This window comes from Cottoperca gobio, chromosome 23 (assembly GCF_900634415.1).
Source record: "Cottoperca gobio chromosome 23, fCotGob3.1, whole genome shotgun sequence".
In the NCBI taxonomy this organism is placed as follows: Eukaryota; Metazoa; Chordata; class Actinopteri; order Perciformes; family Bovichtidae; genus Cottoperca; species Cottoperca gobio.
This window is the reverse complement of record NC_041377.1, coordinates 13368458-13396430: the sequence shown is the minus strand read 5'-3', so window position 1 is coordinate 13396430 and position 27973 is coordinate 13368458. Positions and strand designations below refer to the sequence as shown.

The 27973-nt window shown below is 41.6% G+C and overlaps 1 protein-coding gene and 8 non-coding genes across 10 annotated transcripts; all 9 read right to left on the bottom strand.

The window, feature by feature from the left end:
• Positions 1-5102: 5102 nt before the first annotated feature.
• cntn1b (contactin 1b) lies at positions 5103-17572 on the bottom strand. 2 transcript variants are annotated; one of them, XM_029462463.1, is made up of 24 exons: positions 17455-17572; positions 14637-14730; positions 14504-14539; positions 14284-14410; positions 13621-13802; positions 13000-13095; positions 12704-12916; positions 12454-12553; positions 12162-12346; positions 11215-11339; positions 11005-11122; positions 10697-10847; positions 10457-10584; positions 9890-10062; positions 9607-9730; positions 8888-9055; positions 8580-8729; positions 8418-8488; positions 8064-8316; positions 7838-7959; positions 6839-7028; positions 6620-6741; positions 6326-6482; positions 5103-6247 (listed from the first exon to the last, which is right to left on the bottom strand). In XM_029462463.1, the coding sequence occupies exons 2-24, from the start codon at positions 14689-14691 to the stop codon at positions 6165-6167; spliced, it is 3129 nt and encodes a 1042-aa protein (XP_029318323.1). In that variant the 5' UTR covers positions 14692-14730; positions 17455-17572; the 3' UTR covers positions 5103-6164. The 2 variants fall into 2 exon arrangements, with proteins under 2 accessions (XP_029318323.1, XP_029318324.1); XM_029462464.1 differs by lacking the exon at positions 17455-17572 and adding an exon at positions 17274-17398.
• Positions 17573-22805: 5233 nt separating this feature from the next.
• On the bottom strand, positions 22806-22877 carry trnaa-ugc (transfer RNA alanine (anticodon UGC)). The gene has a single exon. It is a non-coding gene; the product is annotated as a tRNA-Ala (tRNA).
• Positions 22878-23119: 242 nt separating this feature from the next.
• trnas-aga (transfer RNA serine (anticodon AGA)) lies at positions 23120-23201 on the bottom strand. The gene has a single exon. It is a non-coding gene; the product is annotated as a tRNA-Ser (tRNA).
• A 1058-nt stretch (positions 23202-24259) lies between these two features.
• Positions 24260-24341, bottom strand: trnas-aga (transfer RNA serine (anticodon AGA)). Its single transcript has one exon. It is a non-coding gene; the product is annotated as a tRNA-Ser (tRNA).
• Positions 24342-24562: 221 nt separating this feature from the next.
• On the bottom strand, positions 24563-24634 carry trnaa-cgc (transfer RNA alanine (anticodon CGC)). The gene has a single exon. It is a non-coding gene; the product is annotated as a tRNA-Ala (tRNA).
• A 242-nt stretch (positions 24635-24876) lies between these two features.
• Positions 24877-24958, bottom strand: trnas-aga (transfer RNA serine (anticodon AGA)). The gene has a single exon. It is a non-coding gene; the product is annotated as a tRNA-Ser (tRNA).
• A 220-nt stretch (positions 24959-25178) lies between these two features.
• Positions 25179-25250, bottom strand: trnaa-cgc (transfer RNA alanine (anticodon CGC)). Its single transcript has one exon. It is a non-coding gene; the product is annotated as a tRNA-Ala (tRNA).
• A 247-nt stretch (positions 25251-25497) lies between these two features.
• On the bottom strand, positions 25498-25579 carry trnan-auu (transfer RNA asparagine (anticodon AUU)). The gene has a single exon. It is a non-coding gene; the product is annotated as a tRNA-Asn (tRNA).
• A 221-nt stretch (positions 25580-25800) lies between these two features.
• trnaa-cgc (transfer RNA alanine (anticodon CGC)) lies at positions 25801-25872 on the bottom strand. Its single transcript has one exon. It is a non-coding gene; the product is annotated as a tRNA-Ala (tRNA).
• Positions 25873-27973: the final 2101 nt, after the last annotated feature.

The following is a 27973-nucleotide window of genomic DNA, read 5'->3' as shown; positions in this document are numbered from 1 at the left end:
CTGCTAAATTATAGAAAATGTGTTCTCTATTTAAATTTATAGTGTGCTATTGTGCAAAAAACACAGCCCCTTGTATATGGATAAGGATAGGGATAACTCAGAGAATGGAAATTGAGCTAAAAGGGTCGAGAGGATTTGATAAAAATGCAATGAGTCCCTGTGAGAGGTAGGAAATCGCACAGGCTGAACTTGCTTTGAGCACCAAGCTCTATTATTAAATCTATTTATGTGCTCCCACCATCACCATCAGGTCCGACCTGACAGCCAGAGAGCGTCTTCTGATCAAATGGAAAGCAGCAAAGGGAATATCTAATAGGTAAATAATCAGCTGCATTCCACTGCATTGTGGGAGTTTATCTACTGCATCTAACACCAGGGATAAGTATACCTTGGCTTCTGTCAGAAATACAGTGAATTTATTGGGAACAGTTTGTTTGCAGGGACAAGATGCTTTTTATTCAGAATGGCCACTTTATTATATAGCATTAGTGGATTATTATTATGCCTGACGCATTAAGCAGCATTTTAATGTTGTAACTCATCAAGGTGGATCCTATTTGAACTATACGTGTTGGACAGTTTAGTGAAGGATGTCACAATATCAGATTTATGAATACACAATTAAGAGGTATCTATAGATAATTGTAAAATTATTATTATTATTATTAGGCAATCTGTCAAATTCATTTTTGTTTATTGTGCTTTTTTGACTAATAAATGACCCTCATATGTGTATGTGGGGTGTTTGGGGAGCAAGACAAATCATTTCCGTTTCTTTCATTGATAGACTTCATATTAACACGATATTATCATATGTGTATTATTAACATGATATCAATATTCAATCATCAATGCTGGTATATTGCAAGACGCCTAGTTTAGTCTATAAAAATACATAATCATATTTCATAACCACTTTGAAATACAAGTTTGCTGTACACAGTACAGTACTTCAGTTCATGTAGACTATTGATTTTTTTAAATTGGCAGTTGAGTTCTCTCCTCTCATATAACAGGCTACCCATATAGGTTATACATGTTGTAGTGCCGTAAGATGTTATGTGCTGCTCTGGCTCTGTGGGTGTTAACGCCATCAACCAGAGATGCAGCGTTTACACCTCCGCACTGTGTGAGCAATTTATTTTAATGGTATGCCAGAGTTTAGTTTGCATATGCATCCTTGATCAGGCGAGTTGACCTATCACCTTTTGTGATTTACAGTAATGGCTAAGGAAGTGTTGTGCTTCCTGCACATATCTTAGCTCAATATCAGTCAGAGCCACCATGAATCAATCCACCCTGATAAAGTAATATATAATCAGCATTTCAAGTTTTGCATGCACACATGTTTCTGTCCAATTTAGCAAACAACTTGGGGGTTAGTGCCTTGCTCAGTAGCACCTCACACATGAGAAGTACTTTTTTTATCACATGGTGGAGATTCGATGTGGCAAATGTCCCCTTTCACCATAAATCTGACAAAGTCACAGTGGCAAAACAATGTTAATGGATCAAAAAAATAAATAATTTGATTTCATGCCATACAAAAAAGCACTGCCGTCTGAAGGACAACTCACTCCCCTGGCAGAGAAGACTTACCTTTTTGCATCTGCTTTGATTGTGTGTAAATGGTAACAGCAATGATTTCAGCCTCACATGGGATATTTTTCTGTGTCTTGCTAATTTGTTTGAAGGGAAGGAGGTAAAATGGGGGAATTGCCGGTAATGGAGGTGGAAACAAGAGAGATAAAAGCCTCCCACACTAGAGACTACTGTACAGTATGGATGCACGCTTTAAAGCACATGAAAAATCACACAGACATAACAAAATAAAATACAAATATTCTTCTTCTCTCCAGGAACCATCATCTTACCGTGGTGGAGAGGTTTGTGTGTCCCTATGAACCTGGGAGCTGTGTTGTCTGGAGCCTTGTGCTCCTGGTAGGGTCTCCCAAGGCAAAGTCTCAGGCGAAGGGCCAGACTAAGAAGGGTTTAAAACGACCTCATGAAAAAAAGGGAAAGAGAAGGAGAGACCCTGCCCGGAGGAAGCCCGGGGCCCCCGTCTTGAGCAAGGCCCAGAGGGAGGGCCCGACAGCGAGCGCCTGGTGGCCGGGCTTGCCACAGAGACCGGTCGGGCACAGCCCGAAGAAGCTACATGGTGCCTCCCATCCATCCTGTGGGCCCACCACTCACAGGAAGAACCGCTGGGGTTGGGTGCGCTGTCACACCGGTGGCCAGGTGGTCAGGGACCCTGACGGACTAGACCCGGGCAGCAGAGGCTGGCTCTGGGGACGTGGAACGTCACCTCTCTGTGGGGGAAGGAGCCGGAACTAGTGCCGGAGGTGGATCGCTACCAGTTGGATCTGGAGGGGCTTACCTCCATGCACAGTCTTGGCTCTGGAGCCGTACTCCTGGATAGGGGTTGGACTCTATTCTTCTCCGGAGTTGCCCAAGGTGTGAGGCGGGTGTGGGGATACTCACAAGCCCCCGGCTGAGCGCCGCTACGTTGGAGTGCACCCCAGTGGACGAGAGGGTCGCCTCCCTACGCCTTCGGGTTATGGGGGGGAAAACTCTAACTGTTGTTTGTGCCTATGCCCCAAACCGCAGTTCGGAGTATTCGGCCTTTTTGGAGACCCTGAATGGAGCCCTGCAGGAGTCTCCAGTAGGGGACTCCGTAGTCTTGCTGGGAGACTTTAACGCGCACGTGGGAAACGATGGAGACACCTGGAGGGCAGAGCTGTCAACTGATCACCATCTGGTGGTGAGTTGGATCAAGGGGTGGGGGAAGACTCTGAACAGACCTGGTAAGCCCAAATGGGTAGTGCGGGTGAACTGGAAACATCTGGAGGAAGACCCTGTCCGGGAGATCATTTCAGCTTTCCCTGTGGAGGTTGGGGGCATTGAACCTGAGTGGGCGATGTTCAAAACCTCTAACCTCACTGTGGTCTCAAGGTCTTAGGTGCCTCAAGTGGCGGTAACCCTCAACACCATGGTGGACCCCGGTGGTCAGGGAAGCCGTTCGACTGAAGAAGGAGTCCTTCCGGGTTATGTTATCCGGGAGGACTCTGGAAACAGTTGCAGGGTACCGACAGACTCGAAGGGCGGCAGCCTCTGCCGTGGCAGAGGCAAAGCAGCGGGGGTGGGAGAAGTTCGGAGAAGCTATGGAGAAGAATTTTCGGTCAGCACCAAGGTGTTTCTGGAAAACTGTCCGGAACCTCAGGAGGGGGAAGCGGGGAACCATCGAAACTGTGTACAGCAAGGGTGGGACCCTGCTGACTTCGACTGAGAAGGTTATCGGGCGGTGGAAGGAGCACTTTGAGGAACTCCTGAATCCGACTAACACTAACCTCTATGGTAGAGGCAGAGCTGGAAGCTGATGGGGGACCATCGTCAATTTCCCTGTTGGAAGTCACTGAGGTAGTCAAACAACTCCACAGTGGCAAAGCCGCAGGGGTTGATGAGATCTGTCCAGAATTGCTGAAGACTTTGGGTGTTGAGGAGCTGTCTTGGTTGACACGCCTCGTCAACATTGCGTGGAAGTCTGGGGGGTGGCAGAGCGGGGTGGTGGTTCCCCTATTTAAAAAGGGGGACCAAAGAGTGTGTGTCAACTACAAGGGTATCACACTTCTCAGCCTCCCCGGTAAAGTCTACTCCAAGGTGCTGAAAAGGAGGGTTCGGCCGACAGTCGAACCTTTGATTGAAGAGAAACAATTCGGATTCCGTCCTGGTCGTGGAATAACGGACCAACTCTTCACTCTCGCAAGGATCCTGGAGGGGGCCTGGGAGTACGCCCAACCGGTCTACATGTGTTTTGTGGATCTGGAGAAGGCGTATGACCGGGTCCCCTGGGTGATACTGTGGGAGGTGCTGCGGGAGTATGGGGTGAGCGGGTCACTTCTGAGGGCCATCCAATCCCTGTACGCCCAAAGCGAGAGTTGTGTCCGGAAACTCGGCAGTAAGTCGGACTCGTTCCCAGTGAATGTTCCGCCAGGGCTGCAGTTCGGTGGCCTGAGGATCTCATCGCTGCTCTTTGCAGATGATGTGGTCCTGATGGCGTCATCGGTCTGTGACCTTCAGCAGTCACTGGATCGGTTCGCAGCCAAGTGTGAAGCGGTTGGGATGAGGATCAGCACCTCAAAATCTGAGGCCATGGCTCTCAGCAGGAAACCGGTGGATTGCCTACTCCGGGTAGGGAATGAGCCCTTACCCCAAGTGAAGGAGTTTGAGTACCTCGGGGTCTTGTTCGCGAGTGAGGGCACGATGGAGCGAGAGATTGGCCGGAGATTCGGAGCAGCGGGGGCGGTATTTCATTCGCTGGTGGATGTGGCCCGGAGAAGGGAAGTTTGGGGTTCCTTACCGGAGCTGCTGCCCCCGCGACCCGAACCCGGATAAGCAGTAGACGATGGATGGATGGATATTCTTCTGTTTTTTCTAAAGCACCATCACAGAAAAATAATGGAAATGCAACACATCCACACTGAACAGAAGCAGAGTAATCTTGAAAGAAACAGATACTGTGTTTGGTGTGGTAGTCGTGAATAACATTGCTTTGATGCATTGATTGTTAATGCAATAATGTAAACATTTACTGTAATGAAATTTGAGATGATAACATGGGTATGTCACAATTCACATTAGAAATAAAAAAACACTATTTTGGTTGTGTGATTGGACCAAACTTACCAAACGAAATGTTGGTAAGTGGCATGTGGATATACTGCCACCTGCTGATTAAAATCACACATCACATTTCAGTTTGCAGAGTCTGAGAGCTTAAAAAAGGAAATAATAAAAGAAAAGAAAAAATAGATTCCTTCTTCACTAAATTTACAATTAAACACTAGGAAAAGTAAACACAGAAGCCCAAGCAAAAGCAGTATTAAATGATGTATTTAAAGTAGTACTGCCTGAACTCTAAATACTGCTTTAGAGAAATAGCAGTAGTATCAAAAGGTGGATTAAATATTTACAAATAAAATGGAAAGTTTGATGATTCAGTGTCAGTTTGTCTGAGATCAGTGATGGTCACGCCCACTGTGTTGAAAGGAACACCTGTAATTGGCTAATCAAAAATGCACTAAAGTCCAACCGATGACACAATATAGATTGTTGTACTCTGTTTAATGGTTTTGCAGCCTGACACAAAGGAAATTAGCATACATATATGTGATATACAGCAATTTCTCTCCAACCCCGGCCTCATGGTTCATTCAGATATTACATTTTAACTTTCACAACTCGTCATTGGTCTCAAAGGGAAGTTGTCATCAAATTGATATGGCTTTCATTGTTGCAGCTAGAACTCATACTAAAATTGACTATGCAATACATGTAAATGAACACAAAGCAAGCATCCTCTGTAGCTGTCACACAGCATCATGGAACGTGTAGAAAAAATGTATCAAAAAAAGTTTAACAAAAGTGAAAACACGATTTTGAAGAATAAGCGAGTTTAAAATATGGGACATAGTGAGTGCACCAAGAAAAAAAATGGATGTAACATAAAATGTATACACCAAATACAGTGATTATCATACACTTCTTTACATAATATTCATTGCTTGACCATCTGAGAGATTGCTCGTGCTTGTTATAAATAGCATTTCTCCATTTTATGGGTTTAATTCTACCGTACTATTAAATTCATTGGGAAGGAAGGAACAATAGAAGAGGACATATTTTAGTAGTGATACAACTGTTCCATTTGGCAAAAAACTTTATTTACTTAATTACTTTTCTGGATGGTTTTATCTGAACACAAGTGTGTGGATATCTTAATCGCATAATCCAACAATTATCATTTGTCTTCATTCATTTTGGTTTTGACTTTGGGGTGAACATCTGGATTTGACAGAGCACATTATAGATTTTCTCTTTCGAAATACAGATACGGTCGATGCAGGAGTCCTACTCGGTTCAGCAGCCCTGCTGTGTTGTTCATTTAGAAGATGAAGTAAGTCCATGTAAATGGTTCGGGGTCAACACCCAATAACCTTTTGTGAAAAACAACTTCCTGTGTCGTGTTGCAACAGAACAGATTCATGATGTAGGATTTTAACCAATGACTATCAGTGTGAAGCGTGTTTGGATTTGAAAACTGGTTCTCTTCTATTCACACATTTACTTCCCAGAGTCTATTATATACATGTCACTTGTGGCAGAGCTTACATTTGCAATCCAACAATGCCCAGCGCCAGCAGCACCAAAGACGCAAGACTCAGAGTGGGCGCTATCATTGATGCTTTTCCTGAGGAAGCAGAAACATAATGAGACAAATGGACAAAGAGGAGAAAACATACTGCTATTTTTATATTTGTATCCTTACCTTGAATACTTATCTTCCTGACTGGGCCATCCCCTCCTTCATAACGGCCGCGTACCATCAACTCAAAGTCTCCAAACTGAGGCATAGGGAAGTCCATGAAGTGCCAGCCAGTGATGTAGACTTTCCCATATATGTAGCCTGTCTTTCTGAACATGACCTTGAAAACAAAAAGCAGAGGGGATTTTCAACATTTCTGGTATTTCCATGTGGACCTGGGAATCTGTCTTAGATCTAACAGAAAAAATGTCATACTAGGTTAATATATACTAGCTTTGCAAAGTGTTCCACACCTACCTTGTAGTACAGTGGGAAGGAAATATTGCCAAACCAGTCATACTGGATATGATCCCACCACACATACAACCACTGTCCTGTCCATGTAACATAGCGCCACATCCTGGGAGGGTCTGGTGGTGCTGTAGACAAAACACAATTATTTATTAGTACCAGGTCTTTACAAAAACTCTCATTGAAGGTGTTTATTGTTCATAGATTGTGAATAATTAGTCTCACGTGGTCTCTTTGTGAACATCTCACAGTGTTCACCAGGGGGTCCGAGGCCAGCTCCATTGAAGGCTCGGACCTCAATGAGGTAGTGAGAGTCTGGCAGCATGTTCTCCAACCTGGTCTGGTTGACTGTGGCTGAAACGAATATACGGTTTGCTCCCGGCTCCGGATCATCGTACTTTCTCCAGTATTTCACCTGGTTAGCAAGAAACAAGATGTTTTAGATTAATTGTAGTAATCACTGGATAAGAATTGTTTCACGTTAACAAGAGAATACATTTAATTCTGCCTCTTGTCAGATCTTTGACCAAGCAAATACTGACAGGCATCTTTTATCTACTCCCAACATGCTCTTGTTGGAGAATTATCCGACTTTACTATTGTTGCCCATTATTTTGAAATCCCAACAGTCCTATTGGACCGAAAGTCCATTTCTCCTACAGCCCATTATCCCAAAAACAAATGCCCATTTCTGAAAAGCCACTGCTTCGAAAATACACACGCTCCCTGCAACAAACAGAAGCATATGCCTAATTATTAGGCCATATATATATACTTGTTGCCTTCATGGTTAAGTTTTGGCATAAGGAGTGAGATTGGTTAAGGTCAGGGTAAAAATATCAGGGTAAGCCAAGCAGAGGCAGACTAGTTGTTGCTAATTTACAGTTTGGCTAACTTAAGTATTCTTCTGGTTTTACTTTTGATCCTGTATGTTTACTACTGTGTTGTCTTTCCTACTTGACAACTAGCTAGCTAGTCTATGCTTTCTGTTAACTAATTTGACGGCTAACGCTAGCTAGCTAGTCTTCTTTACTTTTGTGATAACAGTTTCCTTGTTTCTATACTTACTACCGGTAATTTCATCTATCCATCCATCCATAAGAATAATTTAGTACAGTAAATAATTTAGTACAGTAAAAATAACTTAAGCTATTATGTCTTTACATAAACATTAAGACCTTAAGATTTTATTGTAAGTTTTTGTAGTGTAAGGAAGCTCTGTACCTGGTATCCCTCAATGTACTGCTGCAGGCCTGTACCAGTGTCCACTACTGGCAACCACCAGACCAGAGCTTCAGTGGAGGATACCGGCCTGGCATAGATGTCTGTCGGAGACTCTATAGGTACTGGAAAAGTCAGAAAGATTAATGAGAAAATTAAAATTGTTAGTCAACCTCTCTAAGTTAAGTGTCATCCGTATACTGAAACCATATTAAAACTAAATCCTCACCATCTCTTGGGTAGTAGATGACCTTGGTGAGGCTGTATGGTCCATCTCCTTTCACATTAAACGACTTGATCTTGACCTGAAACTCTCTGACCTGAAAATCTTCTTCAGTGGGAATGAAGTAAGAGTCACTGTGAACGTAACGCCTCGTGTCAGGATCTGAAATTGTCTCGTACCACCAGTCGTAAGCGTCATGAGGCTTGAATGCCACAATGTAGCCAAACTTTTTGCCATAGAAATACCAAGGCTCCACGGGCTAAGGGGTCAGGAGTGGAAAGAGAAAAGAAAAGAAAAAACACCTCAAACTTTGTTAACGTGTGTATGTGTGAAAGTAACATGAACTGAGGGCTTGCTTACAGTCCATGTGATGACGATCTCACCATTTCTACCTCCATAACCCGCCACATCAGTGGGAGAAATCACTGGCACTGAGAAGAAAAAGGTCATTAAGGTTTTTTACCCTACACCTTTTAAAAAAAATCTAAAATCAGATGTCAGATATAAGTATGCTCTCCTTACTAGAATCCCAGGTTTTGATCTTGAGGGAGGGGATGCTGGCCTCTCCAGAGCCGTGCTCGTTGGTGGCGATAATCCTGAACTGATACTCCATCCATGGGTACAGGTCTGTCACTTCTGCCCTCTCCACATTGCCGTCAAGAATCGTTGGAGCTGAAGGAGACACAAATGTCAACTTGTGCAAAGAATGGTGTTACAATTGCTGTTTCTTGTTAAGGTGCATGCAGATTCCACTTGCAGGTTGAAGCAATCAGACCACATATCTGGATTCATAGCAAGTTGGCCCCCTACTGGCAGTGAGTAGTACTCACTGGTTGTGGCGTCCTTCCAGTCGTCTTCATTCAGGGACCAGAAGTGTCTGGTCTGAATGGTGTAGGAAAAAATGGGGCTGTTATGCTCTGCTCCTTTAGTCCATAACAACTTCACCCACGTGTCCCCGATCTCTTCCACCCGGATTACCCCGGGAGGCCCAGGAACACCTGGATCAGGGAGGAAAGGTGCATGTAAAGAAGGTAAGGGTATTTTTCTGTTGTACATTTGCTCAGGATCTACCGAACAACTATAATGTAATTCAAAATAAACTAGATTTTTGCGATGGGATCGCACTAGCCGCGACGCCAAATTTTAGAGTAAAGCCCCCTATTCCCACCATCCTTCCTCGGACCACGCCCATCTTTAGACTCAATCCTTTACTTTGATCTCAACCACACATCTGGAACGTTTCGTGACTGCATGTTTCACGGTTGCAATGGTCATAAAAATCTGCCCACAGACATACACACACACAGACACACATCCTTTGCTCGGACCATGATCATCTTCAAACTTAACCTAGTATTTAATCTCAACTGCACATCTATAAAGTTTTGTGACTGTATCTTGCACGGTTGCAGCACTAAAATCTGTCCACAGACACACACACACTTTCACACAGACTCACAAGGTAAAAACAATACGATTGTCGCTGTCACAGCTGGTAAAAATAAGCTCGGCATCTATGATCCTTTGAGCCAAAGCATGCCGTACTGACCTACAACCTTGAGGTCAGCATACGCATTATCGCTGTCCACCACTGTCTGAGTCGTGCAGGCGTAGCGACCTTCGTGCCAAATCTGGACATTCTTTATCCTCAGATCACCGCTGCCATCGTCACTCTAAACAACAGGAAGCAGATAAAGGAGGAAAGAAAATAATGAGGGCAGGAGACAGAGCAGTGTATCTGTCATTATCTGACATTACCAGTAGGGTGTCAAGACTCCAATTGTGAGATGATGTTAGATGTTAAATTAGGCTAGGATGAACCATAACCCTACCATAACGCGTTCGTAGTGTTGCCACTCAGAGTCAAAATCGATGACCCTGAAGTCTATGGTCCAGATGAATGTGATGTCCAGCATGGGGTCATATGAAGCGGCACACCTCAGAATAGCCTCATCACCAACCTTTACCTCAGTGTCTTCAGGTGGTTCTGTGATGCCGGTAGCCTCTAGGGAAACGAACAAGAAAACTGTAAATGTTTTATGTAATTTTGGCTGTGTTAATGCATATGGCATACATTTTGTAGGGTGTGAGTTTCTTATTTATACATTTTTTATTTTGGAAGTTCAAACTCAGCTCCTATAATAAGCCTATAATAAACTGTGTAGCCAAAATACAGACACTCAGACCCTTAAGGAGAAAAATGTAACCATTGAAACCCATTAAAACTACAATATTTGATCCCACGGCCATTACAGCATAAGATCATTCTACTATTATCAGGCTTTCAATCTAGAGCCCAGTTTTTCATTGCGGAAATTTTTATCCTCCAAGAGCAACTTTTTAAAGGGATGAACAAGGGTTGAATATGTACAAACACAAGTGTGCACATGTTCACAGACCTGTGATGGTGAGATAGCCAGAGCTGTTGCCTTTTCCTCTGTCATTCTCTGCAAAGCAGGTGTAGACCCCCGCATCATTGTTGGTGGCATTGAGGATCTCCAGACTCCCATCAAACATGATGGAAATCCTAAAAATTCAAACAATTATTTAAGATAAGCTGCTTGGATGGATAAGTGGATTGTTGATGCATACTGTTTACTGGCCTTCATGCAAACTGTTTAATGCTTCGTTTGACTGACCGTGAATTGTTGTAGAGGAGCTCTTTGCCCTTTGTCCAGGTGAACCGCGCTCTAGGAGCAGCTCGGGGCTTACACTCGATTACCACGCGGCCATCTTTAGCTCCAAGAAGCTGTTTCCTCACAGGGTTAAACTCGAATGTAGGAGCACACGCTGAGGGGAGATTATAGGGTGTAAATTCATGTTTAGTCATTGTTTTCTGTTTAGACAGTCTTTTGTCACCCTTCAGTTCTTGAAATTGTTAAACATACAGCTGTGCTTCCTATTATTCAGTATTATTCAGTGAGAGCATGGTTTCTTGGTTTCTCACAGATGACTCGCAGCTCGGCGTTGGCGTATTTAATGCCCCAGTAGTTCTCTGCGAGACACTGGTACATTCCCGAGTCATCAAAAGTGAGACTGGAAAACTTCAACTCCCCCTTCCCATACTGTAAAACACACACACAAGCCAAATGCTTAGTCAATAGCAGGTACTCCAACATTTCTTCAATGGCAGATGGCAAAATGTATGACTCTTTACCATGTATCCATCTTTGTACCAGCGGATGAAAGGGAAGGGCTTCCCTGATGCCACACAGCGCATGGTGTGCTCTGAGCCGATGTCGATCTGAGTGTTGTTGATGGTTTCCGCCCACTCCGGAGCAGCTGAACACACAAAACGGGTATAAAAGTTATTACATGAACGACGATATTCAAACGTATACACCACATAGTGTTTGTTTTAATCTTAGTCCTGTGTCAAAATGTCCTTGTTAGTTTTGTTAGTCACGTTTTAGTTGAGAGTCTGGGTATTTTAGGCTTGGTCAATGAAAACTGTGGATTTGTTGGTTTTATTTAGTCATTGAACATAAGTCCTGACTCTGCTCATTGTGCGCTGATGGTGTAGTACTGCACAAGAAACAAAAAAAAAACCTTAGTCTATATTATTTGATCTCTTCTTTTTGGTCAACTACATTTTAGTCTCCTTTTTTGGTCAACAACATTGCATGTTGATATCGGCACATTTAGTGTTGAATGTCGTCGGTGCTGTGTAGTCATCGTGTACTCTTAGTCATGGAAAAAAAGGTTGTTGACGAAGATATTTAGTCATAGTTTTCTTTAATTATCTCTGGCTGTCATGAGCCCTCTCTCTGCCTGGTAACACCACTAATTGTCTGATTACCTCCACCTGTCTCTGCTCTGCTCCACCCTCGTTAACCTACCAGCTGCACTGCATTTACCACTAATCATGCCCTGTATAGAAAGCCCAGTTTTTCAGTCCACACTTGTCAGATCATCTGCAAGCCTGCATTGGAAACCTGCCTGCTTTCAACTCTGACTCCTGATCTGTGATTCCGGACCTGTTACTACTACTCTGATCTCCAGCCCCGGTAAACCCGGTGTGTGCGTGTGCGTGTGCGTGTGCGTGTGCGTGTGCGTGTGCGTGTGCGTGTGCGTGTGCGTGTGCGTGTGTGTGCAATCACTTACACTCCACATACAGCCAGGCCTTGTGCCAGTCCTTTCCTTTAGTGTTGATAGCTTCGCACTCGTATCCTCCCACATCTTCGTACTGTACATTGTACAGATGAAGCACTGCTCCTGATTCACTGATCTCATGAGTCGGTGGGAGATCCGTGGCGTCCACCTTCCTCCAAACGATATGAGGGATGGGGCTGGAAAAAGGGACACAAAGAAACTAAACCAGTGCCTATGTGAAAGCATATATCTCATGAGCCCTCAAACCTCATTACTTTGAGCGAACACAAAACTGAAAACATACTTTCCCAGAGCAAAGCACTCCAATGTAATATTGGAGGCCAGCATGGCAGTAGTGTCTGGAAACTTCACCCTGATGTCTGCTGGGTATTTTTTCTCCTCACCTAAGGCAAAGAAAGTCAATTATATCCAACATGATCAATGTCGCGGACCAGAAACATGACAAGATGTCTTTTTCTGGGATTACTTTCTGCTCAGCATAATATATGTTAAGAAGAGGTGTATAATGCTTTTCGCAGCTAGTATCTGCTTACCATCCTCAGGGGGTAAGGGGATGAGGGGGATGAACTTGGAGAAGACGCTCTTCCCGGTGACGGGGCTGGAAACGAAGCAGGAGTAGTTTCCTGCATCCTGAGCTTCCACTTTGGAAATGTACAGGTTTCCCGTCTTCTGGGAGACGAAGCGACGGCGGTCTGTGTACAGGAACACTGGGAACTCGTTGTAGATCCAGCGGTAGGTCACCTCCTCTGAAAAGGAAAAAGACAGAAGTTGTTATTGTTATCTGACTGAGACTGGCTTTTCTAATGGAGACATGAAGACCTGTACGTACGTGGCCAGACTTTTGGAGGGACACATAGCAGAACAGCCCCCTGTCCTTCTTTGACATACACCGGATCTCTTTCCTCCTGGGGAAACTCCTCCACAACTACATGAAACGCAGATGAGGAGAAAAAAAAAGGGATAAACGGGAATTATAAATAGGCATGGGATGATATGAAAATGGCATGTCACAATAATAATTGCGATTAAAGATATTATTCTGATAATCATCAATATGCTTAAAATAGCACTGAAACATACTGCAATCACTTTACCTTACATTTTGTTAAATAAATGTTAAAAAAATAAAATATTGCATCAGAGATAGGACAAGTATCTCAAACAATCTTAAATAAGGAAATTATAAATCCTAAGGTCCCCCTGCATAATTAAAGAATACAGAAAAATTGTATTTTCATTATTGATTAATCTGCCGATTATTTACTAGATGAATCGATTGTTTGGTCTATAAAATGGCAGATAATAGTGAAAAATGTCCATTCTAGTTTCTCAAAGTTGAAGTAAATGTCTTTGAATGTCTTGTTTTGTCAGTCCAAAACGCAAAGATATTCACTCGGCTCAGCACCAGACATGAGTACTACTGCTGCACTAGCAGAGTTCACAAGCTCACATCCAAACTTGACCCTGGCCTCCTTGCTGATGACAGTGCCGTAGATGTTCCTGGCCACGCAGATGTACGTCCCAGAGTGTTTCTTCTGCTTGGGGTTGGTGATAACCAGGTTCCCCCCCACAAGGCTGTAGTACTCGTCTGGCTGCTCCATCAGCTTGATTTCCCAGTTATCACGGCGCCACCTAACAGCAGTGGTGGAAAAGAGTAAAAATACCACAGTGTAAAAATAGAAGTGAAAGTCCTGCAAAATGTTATTTAAGTAAAAGTATAAAACTTTTTGCATCCAAATATACTTTAAGTAAGTTGGAATAGTATTATTTATGTGAGCTGCATTTTAAAATTAAGCTAATTTATAATATTCTTTCAATTGATCAGATTTTTCTACATGTTAAATCTTGACCTGAAAAGTAACTAAAATTGTCAGCAACATGTAGTGCCGTAAAAAGTACCATATCACCTCTGAAAGGTAGTAAAGTAGAAGTATAACGTTGCAGAAAATACTCAAGTACCTCAAAATTGTACTTAAGTTGTTACATTCCACCATTGCCTAGCAGTGATACAATACCATTCTATATAATATATGGACCAATGCCATATCATATCCAGTACTTTCTGTATATAAACTGTAAATCCTGTATGTAAATCTTCTTTAGTGTGAGTAACCTGTATGTAGCAGGTGGGTTGGCTCGTGCCCTGCAGTTCATGGAGATCCTCCCGTCAGGTGAGTCCTCATTGTAGACCACATCCACCGGCTCCTCCTCGAAGATGGGCCCGTATCCAGTGGCATCATCTGACAAATGTTACAAAACAATTAGCTGAAATACTACAGTATGCACTGTTTTTTTGTCCTGACTCTTTTGGACAGCAATTCCAAGAAACTCACCTCCATAAATTCTAGGCTCGTTAAATAGGACCGCCACTGCAAAGCAGAAATATAGTCATGTCAGCTTATGTTGAGCTTGACTTAATTCAAGGGGGTAAAACGGTATATTTTCAGGTATCACTGTGCCTCCTACCTGTGAGGGAGACTAAGGAGGAGAGAACCAGGAGCAGTAAAGTGCCGGAAGCCATGACAGTCAACAAACTTAGACTTATTGCAACTGGAGAGGGCTGAGAAAGAGACAAAAAGAAACGATTAAAGGCTGTCAGAAACAGTTAGTTTTGTTGTATTTATAACATATTTTGTCATAGCTTCTCACTAATGACTGTGCATGATTTTCCACACCAGAAACAGTGCAGAACGAGTCGGAATCCTCCCTGTGCGTATAAATGATTCAGGATGTGAATGACTCAGCAGAACACTGCACAAGGAACCTGCAGAGACACACAGGCCTGTACTCTGTGTCTCTGTGCGTGCGCGTGTGCAACGCTGACTAGGCCTGTCTATGAACAACACACGAGGTAGCACTGCAGTACGTAGACAGCTCCTGCTGCTCCGTCACACATGCTTACACATCACTTCTACAGGATGGAGTAGCAGAACTGCTGTGAGCGACTGCAGTGTAAAGATATAAAGAGAGGGGAAAGGAACATGGAAATAGAGCGCAGGATGATCCATGTAGACGCTTAACATGTAAGGAGAACGATTAGAATCATGAAAAGAGAAAGTTATAGACATTTTTACAATATGTGATGAGTGAAATACAAGAAGACAGCACAGAAACATACACAATTCATTCTGTGGTGGTGCTGGTTAAAAGTGCTATATGCTATGAAAGTGCAATGTCAGTACTTTTATTATCATTAAGGTCAGCCGCACTTGTTTTAACAAAGTCGTTTTCAAAAATAAATACAAATTATTAAATGTATTCATGATTTTTGTATTTTTGTATATATTATAATGCTGATTTTAAAATGACATTACATGTGATGAAGAGCGCATTATGACTTGAATGCAAAGACATAAACAATTATTAGGTGTAGTCAGCGGAGACCGCCTCCTGCAGTTTGGATATTGCACTAGTCTATTGTGATTTTGATAGAATTCTGAATAATTGTTCAGCCCTACTTGGAACTAAACCTCTGCGCTTAACAGTCAGCTTAAAGCTCAGGCTTTATCTGTTCATCTTCCTCTAATGTCAAAGGCCAAAGGGATGTGTTCAGGGACAGTAAGGCAAGAGGAAATCTTCCCTTAGAAATGTTTAGACATATAAATACTGGAAAATAAAACATGCTTGTGAAAAGCTTTATTCCCACAAAAGATATTTGTGAGCATCTAATAGCCACCATCTGACACCATACGCTTGTATAATATACTGAATATTGAATATTATTCTACTGTAAAGTTATAAGCCTCACAGTCCTTTGCTGAGTCATTCTGGATATGACGATAAGAATAAGAAGACACAGACAGAGAGCCACTTCCTATGTGCCCTGAGCTATGTTTGTTTCAACCACCAGGAGAGAGAGAGAGAGAGAGGGGAGAGAAAGAGAGAGAGAGAGAGAGGGGAGAGAAAGAGAGAGAGAGAGAGAGAGAGGGGGGAGAGAAAGAGAGAGAGCGAGAGAGCATACAGCACATCCACATAGAGAGACTGCAGCACTGACTCTGTGCACTCTTGATGACTCAACACTAATATCACAACAGTATAGCAGCATCTTGTCAGCTCAGCGATATGTCTTCAAATCAATTCAAATATATTTAAAAAATCTTTAACGCACAGGCTTCCACAACACTTTTATAGATATGGCTTTATAGATTATTGTTGCAGCAATCTGTTCCTCCTCTAATTCTAATCAATTGATCAGAGTGTGTTTTCATGCGTATCCCCTGGCGATAATCCCATCACAGATCCTCTTTCGACAGACTGGGGAAATTTAGGTCAGCTCATGTATTAAGCAGTGTCTTAGTGACTGCCTGAATAACCATGTTTGCTGTGTGTTTTTATGGCCGCACACAATCCCGTTCAAAGTCCTGTTAGAATCCAACAAAAGGATTTTCTCAATGATGCCGTTTCAATCTGGAGTTTTCTGGGTTAGTGGTGAGTTGATTTAAAGTGGGCTTCTTTTTGTGAAGTGCTGCTTCTGGATTTCTGTCACAACAGCTTGAATATGTCGAAATAAAGGCATGAAACCAAAACTAACTATAACCAGGCCTCATGCTGAAGATATGAGGGGAGAAATAATACATTTCCCCTGACCATCTTGCAGCCATGACAAATTGTTTAATCTTTTGACATCTAAAAAGGTGGGTGTGGCTAAATTGTTCTAAGAATCTCATACATTTTGCATTTTTCTGTTCCAGTCAAAGAGATTATTAATATTCTCAAGATTTTTTAAATTGAATTTGCTAAATCTGATTAACTAGCAAACCAAAAATAATTGACTTAATGATCATTTTAGACTCAATAGCTACAGCTTTTATGCCAGTACAGTACAGAAAACAATCTTTAAACAGTGTTTGATTTTTAGGGAATTGCCCTCTTGCCCATGAAGGACAGTTTGTCCTTTACCAAACAGATGCCATGATGCATCCAGCAGCTTACTGCGCCCTTGACGCATGCAGTGTCTCGCACTTTCACCTTGCGTTTCCTGTCTGCATCCACAGAGACACACTTTCTCAATTTGAGTGCGAAGCTTAAGCAACCTTTTATCAAACAGCGCAGTCATTGCAAAAAAAAGCAGCAGCCTCTAAAAGTAACTGCGCAGCTCCTTACATCAGTTCATCCCAATGACGAGTGAGCGGCACCGGTAATTCTCTGCTCTGCATTGCGGTACTCTTGTGCCGGTCCATTTCAGCTCTACAGCGCCGAACACATCCCAGTTAATCCTCACTCAGTCCAGACACAATAGCCAGTTGGGTCATGCACACACTCTCGCATGTGATGTCGTTCTTACCTTTAAGGCAGAATGGGAAATCTCAGTACACTGTTCGCATGGCACACCTGGATCCGAACCGCATCGCCCCACAGCCCACCCGCCGGAACGTCCCGTTCAGCTCAACTTTTCTATTGGAGGAGAGCGGCTGAGTGACACCTCTGGGTGGCAGTGAGTGTGCGGCTGTGATTGGTCCATGAGGGAGGGAGGATCGGGCGGATGCAGGCATCATGCTGCTGCGCATCCCAGACAAGGGACAGAAGTCCTTTATGGAAAATTGTTTAGGTTAACGTTTCATTTAATACACTGTACACATCGTATAATACTATTGATTTACTTTAACACCAATCATTTGATTGTTTCATTTTTAAAGTACCAGTAACTATACACTCAATTGTTCTTAACAGGAATATTAAGGTGTATTACAATATTTGGGTCATAAATAGATTATTATTGTCATTCTTTTTATTGTATTTCCCCCCTTACACACACATATAAATATAAATATATAAAAATAAATATCTATACAATTGTTTTATTTTTGCACCAATAAAAAAAAAAGAAAATACAGAAAATGATGCCTAGGCTATAGCCATATCTTACTCCCCACCATGTGCTGTGCATCATAAATGAACCTCAGATAAATCTATTATTGATGACATATTCCACACACCAGTTATCTGAGTGAATGCTTTTATTTTTTACAGAACAGTCACATTGTTAAGGATCAAGATAGTTGAAGGTAGGAGTATGTCTAATGCATAGTATGTATAGTCATGTTTCTTTCCAACATACTATACATACATGTTTTTCGACTATGACTTTTTTCCATTTTTTTCAGACATGCTTTATTATGCATACTTTGCATTCCACATACTATATTATTATTATTATTATTATTATTATTATTATTATTATTTGTCAATGGTGATAGCCACTGGTATTTCTTGTCATTACATTATTACATTACAGTTCATTTAGCTGACGCTTTTGTCCAAAGCGACGTACAAAAAGTGCAAACAATCATGGAGATACAACTCCGAACAGCAAGAATCTTGTAAGTACAATAACTTCAAATAGGTACAATCGTATAAGTGAACACTGTCTTCAAATAAGTCAGTTTGAAGTGCAACATAAGTGCAACATACAGAAACAATAGAATACTATAAACTATAAATAAGCCAAACCAATATAAGTGCAACATACAAAGAACAGTTATTTTGTTTTCTTCATTCGCCGAGGTGCAGTCGAAACAGGTGAGTTTTCAGTCTGCGACGGAAGGTGTGAAGATTGTCTGCTGTACTGACATCAATGGGGAGGTCGTTCCACCATTTTGGAGCCAGGATAGCAAACAGGCGGGTTTTGTTTGAGGGAAATCTGGGTCCCACTCGTAGTGAGGGAGTGGCGAGCCGATTGGTCGACGCAGAGTGAAGTGAACGCGCTGGGGTGTATGTTTCGACCATGGCCTGGCTGTAAGAAGGGGCTGATCCATTCACAGCACGGTAGGCCAGCACCAACATGCTGTACTATGACTTTCTTTTCAACATGCTATACTATGCATACTATGCATTCAAATACTATGTTATTATTATTATTATTATTATTATTATTATTATTATTATTATTATTATTATTATTATTATTATTATTATTTGTCAGTGGTTACAGCCCCTGGTCATTTTCTTTCGACATTTCGATATGACTTTTTTCATGACTTTTTTCCCGACTTTTTATCAACTTTTTATTTTAGATCGGCTGTGGCTCAGGAGGTGGTCGTCCAGCATCCAGTGTTCGGAGTATTGGCGGTTCAATCCCCAGCCCCTGCTGTCAAAGTGTCAACTTGTCTTTAATCGTGTGTGTGTGAATAGTAACAAAAATAATGCTTTTATGAAGACAGAAAATTGCTTAAAAAACACACAAACCATTTATAATTGCTAAATATAAATAATAGGCTAAAATAGAAGGCACCGAGTGATACTTAAATGAAGAGCCATTTGAGAGCCGTAAGAGCTCTTCTGAGGGAGCCCAGCCAAAAGAGCCGAATCTTTGAAAAGAGCCAGACCTCACATCACTAGTATGAACGGTCTGACTCATTACCATGGGAACCTAAATAAAAAACATGCATGCCACGCTCACACAATGTGTCCAGTGTGAAAAGGGCAGTGAAGAGAAAATTACAACGCTAAGAACATGAATGATCACTGGAGAGATGCTGTAATTAGTCAGGAACATACCGATCATGGTATTGTTTTTGTTGTGCGCTATTATTTATACTTAACTAAAAAATATTGAAGGCTTGAATACTGCTTCGTCTCCCAGCTAGAGCTCCCCTAGTGATATTGGTCTAGAATCGCCACTGTCCACCAGTATTAAGAGCAGACGCAGTGATTTACAAACCTGTAGCTCTTGTCTCCTCAAGAAGTACATGTAGTCTGACACTAGATGGAGCCAGTGACTCTGCTGGGGAAGGTGTGTACTTATATGTGCTTCATGCCTTTGCTGATCACAAGGCCCGTAGGATGAACTTCTAATGTATAGCTTTGTTATTATGGAATAGGATCAGGGATTTAAATATATAACAATGTAATTGTTACCTCTCATATGTTGGAAAATGCCCCATAGTTCCAAGTCATTTCCCAGAAATAAACTAATTTGTAAGATTTATTTATTTTAAAGGAAAGCATACAGTTCAATAAATATGGAGACTAAAGATTTTCAGTAATACTGTAAATAAAGAAGAAATATTTGGTATGGTTTTTTAATTTTCAAACTAAATTGTTTTCATTGTTGCAGTGTTACATATTTAGTGGAGGGTCATTTCAGTTGTTGTCAAAACTGCATTACTCACTTGCAGGTCAGGATCAGCCGGAACATTTTGTGGTGCGGCAGGTCCAGCTGGTCCTGGACAGTCTGACTGGTCGACAGATAGCTCAGGGAACACACAGAGCTCCAGAGAGTCTCTGACACCATCAGGTAATACATGTCGATGTCCAGGAAATTCCGAGACCTCTTGTGAACACCTTAACCCGTCAACTGCTTCCCACAAGCTGGGCAGAACACTCTGACCTTCCACAGGTGGTAGGGCATCCACACCATTAGCCAATGGGTGAAGAAGCGGTCGGGCGTCGGTGTCTGGTGATAAATGAGGGTTGGGACAGGGGGCTCATACCACAGCTTTTAATCTGGGCACAGTTTGCCAGAGTTAAAGAGGGTGTTCTGCACAGGGATGGTCTGGCGCATTTTACTCTGCAACCAGAATGAAGCTGCAGCCCCAGTAGTAGCCAATTGAAGTGCTCCCGACACATTCTATTTGGAAGACAACAACTAATAAATATAGTTTATTGCATAAATAAAGGCTACACCAAAGATGTCTCACAACAGAGCCAGACCCATGAATAGACACTGTACTCACAGAGCCTACTGCAAGGCTGGTGTTAACAGCAGGCCATCAGAGGATGGAGCAGGGCTGGTGGTCCTCAGAGGATGGAGCAGGGCCGGGGGTCCTCACAGAGGAATGAGGAGGAGGAAAAGGGCTGGCGGACCTCCTAGCCACTAAATTGGGCTTAAGTGAGGCAGACTGTGACCTACTACTAAAGCGTGATTTAGTGAACTGAAAGTAGAAAGAGTTAATTTTGCAACACATACAAAAGGATTCATATAAAACATATTTAACAACATATTTAGAATTGACAAAGTAACAGGGGGCAGCATGAAAGACCGTGGCATTGCAGCAGTCACACCAGGGGCCGAGACTGAGACCACAGCCTCCTCTGGAGGCGAGGGTTCAGATCCCACTTCTGACATAATGTTTTATCATTGGAGCAGAGCCTGTGTTATTGGCCTCCTTTAGTGTTAAGGAGGCCAAGACAAACTTACATTTATGGTTCCTTGTCACACCGACCAGCTGTTGTAACAACTCTTCATTTATTAAAATAATTTAGTAATTGTATGGCTTGGTTTTCCTCTTTAACCAGAAAAGTCCACTAGAGGGCAGGAAAGACCAGTGAGCATGTGAAAGTATATTTACTGTGAGTGCAGCTGAGTTAACTGTATGCTGAACTGACAAACAGCTCTCACACATGCATGTGTGTCCACATTTATTAACAGGTCAATTAAAAATAACTTCATGTTTGAATTTAATAGCAGACTTATGTGATATGTTTATATGATTAAAGGTGGAATTGATAAATGTATATTTAAAGTATGATATGTATTATTATTATTAGTTCTGCAACAATCATTTTTGCCACATGTTTGCCGCTCTTGGACTCTGGGGATGTTGTGTACATGAAGGCCTCAGCTCACTCCCTTCATCTGCTGAACGCTGTGTATCATGGGGCTCTGAGGTTCATCACCAACTGTAAACCCCTCACACACCACTGCACGCTGTACTCTTTAGTCAACTGGACATCACTATCAATGCGCAGATCCCTGCACTGGTAAAAATGCATCTACACATCTATGCTTGGACTGCTGCCCATCTACATATCCACTTACATATCACACACACAGCACAGCTATGAGCTACGATCTCAGAACTACATCACTCTGTCCGTCCCCTCAATTCACACGGAACTTGGAATAAAGGTCTCGTCATAATCGGCCCCTTCAACCTGGAACAGGCTTCAGCAGGAACTTAAGATGTCCAGCTTGATATCCCGAGGAGATTTTAAACTCATTACAAAAAAACTGGAGAAATCATCTGTCGGTGTTTGTTCTTGCAACACCTAATTCTACACACTTTGCACTTTCAATGACAATTTCTTTTTTTATGATGTTTTATTTGACTGTTGCCTTTGTGTTTAGTGTCTTGTTTGTCACTTTGTATGGTACTGTTACCATCTGATTAGGTCTCTCTTGAGAATGACACCTAGTGTCTCAATGAGATTTTACCTGTATAAATAAAGGCTAAATAAATTACATTAAATAATAATCAAAATGACATGTCTTAATAGAGACTAAACTCTATGCGTACATTTCTATTACCTCAGTGTCTTCTTTTATTAAAATGGCTTTTAATTAGAGTTTTTATTTTAGTTATATACTTCAATTAATTTATTGTTAAGATGTTTCTGGGCTGCATTAAACCTTTATCATTTTTAATTGCACCACGTGTATTTTCAGTTTTTATGTCTGTGAAGTTTGCAAACTTGTTTTTGAAAAGTGCTGTCTAAATAAAGTTTATTCTTAATTCTTATGATTTGGCAAATGTCTGTTAAATGTCCATTATCACTAAGAGTGCCTTTTTCTTTGTCTGCTTTCTGATCAACCAATCACATCTTTTTAAATAATGTGTATGTCTGTTTTCCAACCTGGGAACATGACTTGCAACACTACAGTATATCAACAATTACAGTGAAAAGGTAGGATGTTGGAGATGCTGGGAATCGAACCCAGGGCCTCATACATGCAAAGCATGCGCTCTACTACTGAGCTACATCCCCCATTGTTGCCTTCAATTGATGACATATTTTTACCAGATGCCTAGATAAAAGAAGAAAACTGACTAAAACACTTTAAGTAAATATTGTACATTGCTGTAATATGGTCTAAAATGCAAATGCAATGTCTATAATTCCAACCTGGGACCACTACTTGCACCAATACAGTATATCAACAATTACAGTGAAAAGGTAGGCGGGTAGGTAGGTAGGTAGGTGGGTTCCAACTGCTCAAAAGTATCTTTCGTTGTCGGCAGGATTCGGACCTGCGCGGGGAGACCCCAATGGATTTCTAGTCCATCGCCTTAACCACTCGGCCACGACAACACAAACCCTTTCATGAACCCATTTCCAGAAATGGTCAAAACTTTCTCAATGGTTGAGATAAAGAGAACAGTCAAGTGGATGTCTACGTAACATACATATTATCTTTGTTTGTCTGGTGCTTTCTTTCAAGCGCTAAATCATCTGTCTTGGTTGATCTAGAAACAACACAGGATACCAAAGACATCCTTTGACTGTGACTGTAATACCCGTTGGAGATGCTGGGGATATAACCCAGGGCCTTGTTGGGTTTTAAAGCCCAAAGGGCGCTGAGATAGTCTTTCAATTGAATCCAGTAAACTTCTAGTTGATCAAGATACTTATTTATTTAAAGTGATGATGACAGCAATGTCAAAAAATACCCTCAGCCGAGGACACTTTCACACACCAAGTCCACAGTCCGAATCAATAAAGAGCCAGTTAGCTGTCTGTTGGTACAAGTGAAAGTGGTACAAAAACCTCATAAACATTTTGCTATATTCTCTACAGAAGGGTGTCGTCGTGCCTCATTGGTCCATGTTGGCGCGGTTATGCCCCTTGGTGGGCCGTCTTGTAGGTGGCGAGATGGAGGTGGACCTGAAACTCTTTGAAGAGAACCTACAGTGCTTCACATTCATAACTAAATAGTGCTCATTATACATTTGTGAAGAAATACATGTTGTGCAATAATACATGTTGTGCAATAATACATTTTGATTGAGGTGGACGAGTACATGTGATAATCATTAAATGTGACACAATACAATCAGGAGTTTATTTACTTCTCAGCCTCATACATGCGAAGCATGCGTTCTACTACTGAGCTACATCCCCCATTGTTGCCTTCAATTGATGATATATTTTTACCAGATGCCTAGATAAAAGAAGAAAAACTGACTAAAACACTTTAAGTAAATATTGTACATTGCTGTAATATGGTCTAAAATGCAAATGCAATGTCTATAATTCCAACCTGGGACCACTACTCGCACCAATACAGTATATCAACAATTACAGTGAAAAGGTAGGACATTTGCTGCCTGATTGTATTTGGTGGGTTCCAACTGCTCAAAAGTATCTTTCGTTGTCGGCAGGATTCGGACCTGCGCGGGGAGACCCCAATGGATTTCTAGTCCATCGCCTTAACCACTCGGCCATGACAACACAAACCCTTTCATGAACCCATTTCCAGAAATGGTCAAAACTTTCTCAATGGTTGAGATAAAGAGAACAGTCAAGTGGATGTCTACGTAACATACATATTATCTTTGTTTGTCGTAACGATACATGGTGCTTTCTTTCAAGCGCTAAATCATCTGTCCTGGTTGATCTAGAAACAACACAGGATACCATAGACATCCTTTGACTGTGACTGTAATACCCGTTGGAGATGCTGGGGATTGAACCCAGGGCCTCATACATGCGAAGCATGCGCTCTACTACTGAGCTACATTCCCCATTGTTGCCTTCAATTGATGATATATTTTTACCAGATGCCTAGATAAAAGAAGAAAACTGACTAAAACACTTTAAGTAAATATTGTACATTGCTGTAATATGGTATAAAATGCAAATGCAATGTCTATAATTCCAAACTGGGACCACTACTTGCACCAATACAGTATATCAACAATTACAGTGAAAAGGTAGGCGGGTAGGTAGGTAGGTAGGTGGGTTCCAACTGCTCAAAAGTATCTTTCGTTGTCGGCAGGATTCGGACCTGCGCGGGGAGACCCCAATGGATTTCTAGTCCATCGCCTTAACCACTCGGCCACGACAACACAAACCCTGTCATGAACCCATTTCCAGAAATGGTCAAAACTTTCTCAATGGTTGAAGAAAGAGAACAGTCAAGTGGATGTCTACGTAACATACATATTATCTTTGTTTGTCTTGACGATACATGGTGCTTTCTTTCAAGCGCTAAATCATCTGTCTTGGTTGATCTAGAAATAACACTGGATACCACAGACATCCTTTGACTGTGACTGTAATACCCTTTGGAGATGCTGGGGATTGAACCCAGGGCCTCTTACATGCGAAGCATGCACTCTACTACTGAGCTACATCCCCCATTGTTGCCTTCAATTGATGATATATTTTTACCAGATGCCTAGATAAAAGAAGAAAACTGACTAAAACACTTTAAGTAAATATTGTACATTGCTGTAATATGGTCTAAAATGCAAATGCAATGTCTATAATTCCAACCTGGGAGCACTGCTTGCACCAATACAGTATATCAACAATTACAGTGAAAAGGTAGGACATTTGCTGCCTGATTGTATTTGGTGGGTTCCCACTGCTCAAAAGTATCTTTAGTTGTCGGCAGGATTCGGACCTGCGCGGGGAGACCCCAATGGATTAATAGTCCATCGCCTTAACCACTCGGCCATGACAACACAAACCCTGTCATGAACCCATTTCCAGAAATGGTTAAAACTTTCTCAATGGTTGAGATAAAGAGAACAGTCAAGTGGATGTCTAAGTAACATACATATTATCTTTGTTTGTCTTGACGATACATGGTGCTTTCTTTCAAGTGCTAAATCATCTGTCCTGGTTGATCTAGAAACAACACAGAATACCATAGACATCCTTTGACTGTGACTGTAATTACATTTGGAGATGCTGGGGATTGAACCCAGGGCCTCATACATGCGAAGCATGCGCTCTACCACTGAGCTACATCCCCCATTGTTGCCTTGGTATATGATATGATATGACATGATATATTTTTACCAGATGCCTAGATAAAAGAAGAAAACTGACTAAAACACTTTAAGTAAATATTGTACATGGCTGTAATATCGTCTAAAATGGAAGTGCAATGTCTATAAGTCATATCATCTTTGTTTGTATTGACGATACATGGTGCTTTCTTTCAAGTGCTAAATCATCTTTCCCACTTTATCCAACACCCGTGCAGTAGACACAGAAACATGCACATAAATTCGATAAAAAACATAAGCGTTTAATTTATTTAATAAAAGAGCACCTGTTCAATGTGAAAAGTGAGTTGTGAATATTAAATAAATAAAAATCAGAGGGGGGTGCGGGGTTCTGTTCAGGGGGGGGGGGCACAGACAATGGTAGGGGACACACTGATACCGCTTTTAGTACTCGGAGACGTGATATACTTCTTCGTGATATTCTTCTTTTTTCACCTCACTAGTTTTCTCAAGTGAAAACTAGTGAGGTTGCCCTCAGATGAATGTTATAGACTCTTGACTTTCTGAATGAACAAAAACATATTAAAATGGTGTAGTTATTCTGTTCATTGGCTTCTACTGACCTCTGTCTACGATATAGTGCATCATATGAAAATCCAAGATTTCCATAAGAAGTTCATGCTCATTGATGCACAACATTTCCCACAAAAGCTAGATATGAAAGGGATAACTACTACTGTATAAAATATACACTATCTATATCGTCTCATTGTATATACACTCCCTGGCCACTTTATTAGGTGTGTATATATAGCATAATGTAATCCAGCTCTGCCAGTTTTTTTTTATGTCTTCTCTCTCCTCTCTTTCTGTCAAGATTAAAAACCCGTCTGTGAGTTTTAACAGCAGATACAAAGAGGGACTTGATGCAACATTTCTACAAAGGAAGCTGTTTGCTGAACGTGTGAACCTGACTAATTTTAAAGTGTATGTTAGAGTCTTTGTAGGTACAAAACCACAAAGTTAGAGGAGGTGGTCATCTGAGTGAGAGCACAAAGTGAAGATACATTGACTAAAGTTTTATGTTTTCTGTGTTTTTAGTGTTAAGCCAGAATGCCTGCTGTCCCACTGCATCATAGCGCCCATGCTGGCCCTGGACCCCGCTCTTCCAGCCAACATCACACTCAAAGAGCTGCCGTCGCTCTCTCTCTCCTTCTCCGCTGCCAAAGAGCTGCTACTGATGAACAAACCCTTCCGCCCGTCCACCACAGAGAAGGTTGTCTTCCATTCGCAGGCTGATGGGTAAAAATACAGAAAATTATTTCTTGTTTCAAATGAGAACAACAAACAAACAAGGGTAAAGCGTGTTGTAATGGTATGTATGTTACTTAAGCAAAGTATTTTGTATCAATATCTATAATAATGATTTTGTAACCTCATAATGATGTAAGACAATCAAATGTATGCGTTTCTGGGCTAAAGGTCATCTATAGAATATATCCTAGAGGGAGGATGGGGTATTGCATGATCCTAAGGGAGCGGGAGAGTACAAGAGAGCAGACACCTGTTAGGAAAAGTACTGAGATAGGCTATTTAGCTCCCCACGGGTGCATTAAACACATGTAAGGCTCATGAACAAGCTGATGACATCCCAAACCAACAGCATGTCCTCTACCAGATTCCGAGAAATGTTCAGGAATGTGACATAGAGGGCCTCTATGATTTATAGTTTGAACCACATATAAGCTCGGACACAAGTGTTTGGAACGCAGTGCTTTTCTCCGGAGAACGTATTTAAGAGTTTGCTTTATACTTATGTGTAAAATATACTCCATTCGTATCAAAACTTTAAAGACCTCTCCAGTGACTTATTTTCTTGTTCATTTATTACGCTAAGATTAAATAAGAAATACAAAAGATACAAAAGATGTTCTAACATTAAGAAACATCTTTCCTTTTTAACATCTCAAGACAGACATTACAGTTCTGAACTAATGAACCTGAAGATTTTATTTTGCTCACTATTTATTTATTGTTTATTTTTTCAACTGATAAAGCCTACACAGATGTGTCTAGAGAAGCTCAGAAATTCTTTGCGTCCAGATGTTACTTGGTGAGTAACTG